The sequence below is a fragment of the Asparagus officinalis genome, chromosome 3 (assembly GCF_001876935.1).
Source record: "Asparagus officinalis chromosome 3, Aspof.V1, whole genome shotgun sequence".
Lineage (NCBI taxonomy): Eukaryota > Viridiplantae > Streptophyta > Magnoliopsida > Asparagales > Asparagaceae > Asparagus > Asparagus officinalis.
This window is the reverse complement of record NC_033796.1, coordinates 6,065,793-6,074,275: the sequence shown is the minus strand read 5'-3', so window position 1 is coordinate 6,074,275 and position 8,483 is coordinate 6,065,793. Positions and strand designations below refer to the sequence as shown.

General features: G+C 35.4%; 1 protein-coding gene across 1 annotated transcript; it reads right to left on the bottom strand.

Annotated features, from left to right (window-relative positions):
* On the bottom strand, positions 338 to 3,445 carry LOC109834547 (ABC transporter G family member 11-like). Its single transcript, XM_020402585.1, is given in 7 exon segments — positions 338 to 970; positions 1,726 to 1,812; positions 1,903 to 2,094; positions 2,218 to 2,286; positions 2,289 to 2,306; positions 2,716 to 3,180; positions 3,345 to 3,445. Coding segments are annotated over 7 exon segments (1,563 nt in total). The 5' UTR covers positions 3,444 to 3,445.

Sequence of the window (8,483 nt, the reverse complement as noted above, 5' to 3'; positions counted from 1 at the left end):
GATTTCCCACTTTTTTTAGGCAAACAAACAGACCCTATATGAAAAACAAAAACCCTTAAATGTAAACATTAGTCATAAGTGGGTCCCATGTACCGCTTTTCATATCTATCATTTTAGTTACGAACAAACAGTACTATTTGGATTCTCTTCCCAAAACATACTATTTAATCCACTATTTCAACAAGCCAAATACTAATTTAAAATTTTGGATTGCTAAGGATTCATTGGACTTCTTACATTGTCATAAATTCAAAATACAAATCCAGTGGCCAAACAACCCCTTAGGATATTGTCCTCAGTTAAACTTCAACTTTTCACCATAACTTATGCCCCTCTTTTATTTTACACAATCAAATTTTACATCCCTCAAAGCGGGCTTCATCTTCTCACTTACCTTCACAATAACCAAAAACAACACCCTGTACAAAATCACCATCCCCATCAAAATCCCAAGATCAACCCACTTAGAGTAACCAACCTCCATCTCCCAAAGATCCCTGAGAATTTCTTCCCCAGTTACAATATTATGCACGTCTTCACCCTCTTTCTTTTCAAAACTTAGCCCAATAAACTCGTTCTTATAATACCCTTGATTTGCATACTTATGAAATGACATATAGTACATTGGATATCTCCATATAGGCTTTGGTATATCATTACGTAGCCTGAAAAATCCTCCACAAAGCAGCATAAGACCCTGGACACCTGAGCCAGCGATTATCCCCATGAGATAATTAGGCACGATACTCGCGATGACCATCATTAGACCCTCGACTAATAACATGCACATGTATAGAATTAGACAGAAGTAGGCAAAGTGATCAAAGCCTGGTTGGAGACCGATAAGATAGTAGGCCAAGGATGCAGGGACTACAGAGACAAGGAAGAGGTAAGGAGCGGAAGAGAGTGTGCTGCTGATGACGAATGCAGTTACTCCGTAGTGCCCATTTAGTCTTTCTTGGCGAAATATCTGAAATATTGACAGAGTGGAATATGAAAATATTTGAAACATTAACGGAACGGACTAAGTAAAATCTTGAACTTGAAGTCAGATCAGCTCATGATGTTTACCAAATATTTCTAAGAAGAAGCTAACCTAATATTTTAACCCATTAAGCCCTCTAGCTATTTTATTTCAATATATTGAGTCTCCAGGGCAGTTCTCTATCGTATACATTTCTAAAAGACTATTCTGTTGAGATAATTTGGTAATACTTCTGGTGGAAAACTATCATGTGGAACTCGATTGACTGGAAATATTATTTGTAAGGGCATAATGGGTAAATATGTTTGGTCGAGTGCTTCATAGGAATGTGAGGTAAATGTCAAAGGCTGATCTGACTTTGAGCTCATAAAATCCTTAAACATTGACAAAATAGGATGAGGAAATATATTAAACATTGACAGAATGGAATAAAATATCTTAGACATTAACAAGAACTGTAATCAATGTTGTATATAGGGTTTAAGATTATTGAAGCAATGTGAATCTTTGATTGAGCTCTCGTATCTTGATTTCTATTTCAGTAACTATCCTATTCAAGAATATCAGAATGTCATTGGAGAAGTGAAAATAAAAGAATAAAGTTTTGTTCCTGGAAGCTTTCTAATATCACCTTTCTAAACTCACTACTACTTGAAAAGGTTTGCTAATATTTATGTTACTTTCTTTCAAGTACAGTACTAAAACTACAGTGCTGATGCAATAAAATTTCAATAACTGACCTTCATCTCTTCCACAAATGAAGGAAATCCGCTAATTCCCATAAAAGTCAAGAATCCAGCTACAAACATGAGAGCCGATCCTCTGGCCTGAAAATTATTAGTAAATACAAGTTCGTCAAGTAATTTATATTTGTGAGTTTAATTACACATAGAAAGACTGTTTTTTTTACTTCCTACCTGAATTGAGCCATAATCATGTCCAATGTTATGGAACATTGTACCAATGCTCAGACACAACGCAGCATAAATTGCAAGGCGCAGCCAGTAGTAGCCAAGATCTCTGTACATATTGACAAATGATCTCTTTGTGAGGATGGTACATTGAGAAATGAAACTAGCTTGATTCCCTTTTTTTACAAGGTCTCCTTCCTGCAAAATAGTCATCAACCGCTCAGTCACGGGATTCTTACTTAATTATCCAGTAAATAAGTAGAGGCGGAAAGAGAAAAATGATTGACTAGCAACATGACAGGTTAACAAATACTAGCTTACAGTTTTGATGATCTGAGCTACTTGCAGTGTTACTTCTTGCCAAGTATTTGACAATCTGTATGATCTTGTGAACCGTTCACTTCAAAGAACTGCATGCACATAAAAAGAATATATATTGAAGTACAATCCATAATTTGAGAGTTCTCTTTTCCTGTATTATGTAGCACATGTACAACATTTGAAAGCTGTATTTCATTCCTGATAAAATTTGATGATTGTATCCTTCAGAAGATTCAACAAATTTTTCAATCAAATGCTTGCTGTATGGACTTTGATAGGTAATCTTAGATGTGATCTTTTCGTAGGAAAAATTAAACCTCCATTTTACAGGTATATAATTTTGCTACCGTGAGAAGATTGTAGATTGTGAATCACAATGAACTTTAAAAAAGACCATATCATAAAAAAAAAGCTATAATACTCTCAATAAAAACATGAAATCAGCAATAACGATCATTATTCTCAACACGTAATAAACTCAAACGGAACTAGACTTACCTCATTGGCCATAGTTCTAGGTCCAAAATAAACAGTTTTGCCGGAAGATAAAAGGCACAAGTTATCAAACAGCTCAAAAACTTCACTGCTAGGCTGATGAATTGATGCAATAGTGTTCATATCATCAAACTTCGCTAAGTTGGCAATCCTATTCATTACATGAAATGATGCAGCGCTATCTAGGCCACTAGTTGGCTCATCCAAAAATAGAAGCTTCGGACGAGTCAAGATTTCAATGCAAATGCTAACTCTTCTCCTTTGGCCACCACTGATTCCTTTTGAATGTACCCCTCCAATACTTGTGTTCACTGCATCTTGCAATCCCATTTCCTTTATAGTTACCTCTGCTCTTTCTTTTTTCTCGGACTTTGACATAGAATTAGGGAGTTGGAGTTCCGCAGAGTAGTATACAGCTTCTTTAACTGTCAATGTTGTCATTAGGATATCATTTTGAGTGACATAAGCCTGCACAAACAGTGAAAGGTGTTAAACTTTCAAGTACAAAGAGTCACTGATAAACAAAACTATAATTGAGATTTTATAGCGTAGATGTTCTTACTGATGTTCCGAAGGATAGAGTTTGGATAAACAAAACTATAATTGAGATTTTATAGCGTAGATGTTCTTACTGATGTTCCGAAGGATAGAGTTTGCTTACGACCATTCACTAAAATATTTCCAGATTGCTTTGTGCTTGATCCTAGCCTCCCTGGTGGAGAATTAACCATTAAAGATCACTTACAAAATCTAAAACAAAACCTTGTAATTTCAGCATAATAGTGCATAATTGATCAATTAAGGGGTAGCAAAGATTGATATAGTTATTTTCTATAGTATATGAATTGAATTACTCAAAAATCAAAATTAAGGGAAGGCAAAAGTTGATATACTTTATGTTCATGAGTATTATAGATTCTTGATAAATTGAAGTGGCTTTGTCTGAACAATTACTGTAATGACACCGTTCAACAGGAAGGCCATTTCTTCAATCCTAAATGTCTATTAATTAACGGACAATTAAGTGAAAACCAGTGACATCTATGGGGAATAATTAGTACTAGTTATATAAAATCGAACTCTCAGTCTAAAGATTCACTGTACTATTATTTAAAAGAAGCCCTTTCAGCTTTTGGGAACTTTGAATTCCGAAAAGGCCCTCGTCTCTGAATTAAAAAAAATACCCTCACACTTCAAAAATCAGCAAAAGTGGCCTCATGCGTAGAAAAAAACAATGAAAATCCTTTCAAACTATGGGGGAAAACTTAAAAAATTGTATGCTAGCTCCCTTTACAACCGGCTACAACATTCTCTTAGGTTCCGTGTCATGCACATGTTGTTAGAATTTAAACGTGATTAAATCATAGAGAATAAACAAAAAAGGAGCGGAAGCTTATACCTGAATCCATAACTTAAATCTAAGTTAGGGTTTTGATGATCTTCTAATCTTAGGGTTTCTTCCTTAATGGTCTCTTTAGATGGGGATAAGAGAATGAGAGTGGTTAACCCTAGATTAGTGACTATATCGCCATATATATATATATATATATATATATATATATATATATATATATATATATATATGAGGAAAATTGGAGATAACCTTGGTACGCGGCGAAAGTTGCTTTTAAAACAACTTTGGTAGTGATTGACCTAATCTTACCCCACAGATGCACACGGCATCGAAAAGATAGTAACTCACACACCTTCAACCAACTCAAAATGTAGATGTAGGGACAAGATGTAGGCCATATCACTACGCGAAGTTGTTTGACGGCAACTTTGGTACCGGAAAGTTTTTCGCATTTCACCTGCTCTCTCTCTCTCTCTCTGCTAATATATATATATATATATTATATATATATATATATATATATATATATATATATATATATAATATATAATTATATTATATATATATATATATATATATTGTACATTTGTATTTTGACCCATCATCAAATTACAATTATAACATGGTATCTGCACATATAACCCCATGATTTATTTAAATACCCATTAACTCAAATTGATTGATCACTTTAAGTGGGTTATCTTTAAAGATAGCAATACACATTGATTAATCATATGTGCCCACAATTAGATTTAAATCTAACAATCTCCCACTTGGGCACCATATGATTCCTTAAATTGTGTATAACCTTATGAGCTCATAATTGCTATCACTGAAAAGGTATTTTCGAACAATCTCGTCCATTGACTATATCAATATAGGATCAAAGCAGTCTTTGTCACATTTATCGTGACTCGACCCATCAATGGTCACATATACCAATACAATCAAACGACATAGATCAATCATAGATGTGCAGCATGAAAATTACATGCAATGTGATCAATACATGTCTATTTTCAACTGTTCCAACTTTAGTGGCCGGGGTCAAAACCAAACATAATATAACAGAGTGTATGAACTAAAAAACTTTATTCTGATCAGACAATACAACCTAACATAAAGTACCAAAAATTATAAACTCCCACTAAATCATGATATCCTCGAATATCACCACTCTCATATGAGCGGTGTGCTCATGAAAGACCTTGGGTGGCAATCCATTAGTAAGAGGATCTGCTATCATGGAGTTTGTCTCAATGTGCTTTATGGATATCTGTCCACTCTGTACCCTTTCTTTCATAACCAGGAACTTAATGTCAATATGTTTTGACTTATTTGAACTCCTGTTGTTATTAGAATACATTACTGTAGATTTATTGTCACAATAACTTTATTGGTCTTTCCACATTTTCCAGAATGCGCAGTCCCGTGAAAAAATTTCGCAACCATATTCTCTGATTAGATGCCTCATAGCAACCTATAAATTCTGCTGTCATAGTGGAGGAAGTTACAAGTATTTGTTTGACACTTTTTCATGATATAGCTCCTCCTGTTAACATATAAATATAGCCTGATGTAGACTTCCTGCTATCTTGGCATCCAGTAAAATCAGAATCAGAGTACCCAATGACCTCCAGCTGTTCTGATTTTCTGTATGTGAGCATATAATCTTTTATTTTCTGAAGATACTTCATAACCCTTTTGACTACTATCCAATGATCCATACCAGGGTTGCTTAAGTATCTGCCTAACAACCCAACAATGAACGCAATATCCGGACGAGTACATACCTGAGCATACATTAGACTTCCTACAGCCGAAGCATAAGGAATCTTCTGTATTTCCTAAATTTTAAGGTTACCTTTAGGACACTGATTTAGACTAAACTTGTCTCCTTTAGCAACAAAGGTATCTTTTGGTCTGCAATCTTGCATGCCAAACATTTTAAGTACTTTATCGATATAGCTCTTTTGTGATAATCCAAGTATACCTCGAGAGCGATCTCGATGTATCTGGATTCCTAATATAAAAGAGGCGTCCCCAAGATCTTTCATCTTAAAATTCTTTGATAGAAATCTATTGGTTTCGTACAACATGCCTATATCATTAGTGGCAAGTAATATGTCATCGACATACAGAACTAGAAAAATATACTTACTCCCACTGAACTTGTGATATACACAGTTATCAACAATGTTCATCTCAAAACCGAACGAGATAATTATTTGTTGAAACTTGTAATACCATTAACGAGGAGCTTACTTGAGTTCAAAGATGGATTTTCTTAATTTACAAACCATATTCTTTGGGTCTCCTGACACAAAGTTTTCTGGTTGCACCGTATAAATCATCTCATTAATGTCGCCATTGAGAAATGCAGTCTTAACATCCATCTGATGTAACTCAAGATCATAATGAGCAATAAGTGTCATGATTGTTCTGAAAGAGTCTTTCGATAAAACCGGAGAGAAAGTCTATGTATAATCAATGCCTTCCTTTTGAGTAAAGACTTTAGCTACAAGACGTGCCTTATACCTCTCCACATTACTATTTGCATCCCGCTTGGTTTTAAATATCCATTTACAACCAATTGGTTTTGCACCTTCTGGTAATGAGATAAGTTTTCAAACATTATTGTCTTGCATAGACTTGTATTCTTCACTCATGGCATCAATCCACTGTTGAGAGTTAGAACTTTTCATGGCCTGAAGGAAGTTGATTGGATCATCTTCTAACAGTCCATTACTTTCCTTATGTTCTTGGAGAAATACAATATAATCATCTGAAATAGTATTTCTCCTTTCTCTCGTGGATCTCCTTAATGGCACTGGTTCTTGAGGTTGTTGAGTTTGTTCTTCTGGAACAGGGAGTTGTTCAACATTATCATCTTGAGGTTTCAGATTTACTTCTTGAGCAACAACAGGTATAAGAACCTGAATATTGTCAAAAGTAACTGTATGGATTGGATCTAAAGTCAATTCCTCCTCAAAAGTAATGTCTCTTACCTTATTTCTCCCCCCAAACTCAACATCCTCAAAGAATGTTGTTGTTTCCGTCTTAAAAATATTTCTTAGTGTGGGATCATAGAACTTATAGTGCCTAAAGCGTTCAGAGTATCCAATAACGTAGCTGCTAACTGTTTTGGAGTCTAATTTCTTTTCATTTGGCCTATAAGGCCTTGCCTCAGTTGGACATCCCCAAATATGTAAGTGCTTTAAACTGGACTTTTGACCAGTCCAAAGCTCATAAGATGTTTTAGCAACTGTTTTTCTTGGTACTCTGTTCAGAATGTAAGCTGTTGTCTTAAGTGCTTCTCCCCAGAGTGACTCTGGTAAAGAAGAATGAGCAATCATACTTCTTATCATATCCTTAAGAGTCCTATTTCATCTTTTACCTACACCATTTATGCTAGGTGAACCCGGCATTATGTACTGTAGGACGATACCATATTTCTCTAGGTATCTAGCAAATGATCCTGGACGTTGTTCACCTGAACCATCATATCTGTCGTAGTACTCACCACCACGATCAGATCTAACGGTTTTAATTCTTTTGTTGAGTTGATTCTCAACTTCAGCTTTATAGGCTTTGAACATGTCCAGAGACTCAGATTTCTCATGAATAAGATATAGGTACCAATAACGTGAGTAATCATCTATGAATAATATAAAATATTGTTGACCATTTGTTTGTGGAAAATTTATAGTAAAAAGACAGTGAAAGAAAATTGATTTGTATTCTCTCAAAATCGATTACAATTTGGATTTCCTGATGTATTCTCTCAAAATCGATTACAATTTGGATTTCCTGATTACAAAAGAGAGGAGAATGAATTTGATTCTTCCCTTTGTTTAATTTGGATTTCCTGATTACAAAAGAGAGGAGAATGAATTTGATTCTTCCCTTTGTTTAAAACTGGGTTCTTTACGGTGGCGATGGAGTGCCTTCCTCGAATGCTCACGTCGAGTTTGCTCTTCGTTAACGATCCGACGTTTTGTTTCACTGGAACGATGTCCTCTCCTCACGATTTGACGTTGTGGAGAACTTACGTGGCAAGTTTTAGAACTCTGAACGAGTTTAGAAGAACTCTATAAAAGAGTTGATTTGAACTGAAAGTTCGGTTGATAAGCCAAGGATGAAAGCTGTTGCTCAAGGATGATTCAAGATCTTCTTGTTGCCAAGTATCTCTCTCCAGCAGATCTCCTCCAATGCCTGCCCAAGGATCTCTTCTGCTGCTGCCCAACCGAGAGCCAAATCCCCTCTACTCGAACCCCTGAACTGAATTGATTTTAGTTATTTATAGAGGATTAATGGGGTGTAACTACCCCTTAAATCACTCCTAAGTGGGGTGTAACCGCCCTTCAATCATGGAAAACAGTTTTGAAACTGTTCACGGGTTTAAGGGGTGTAATTC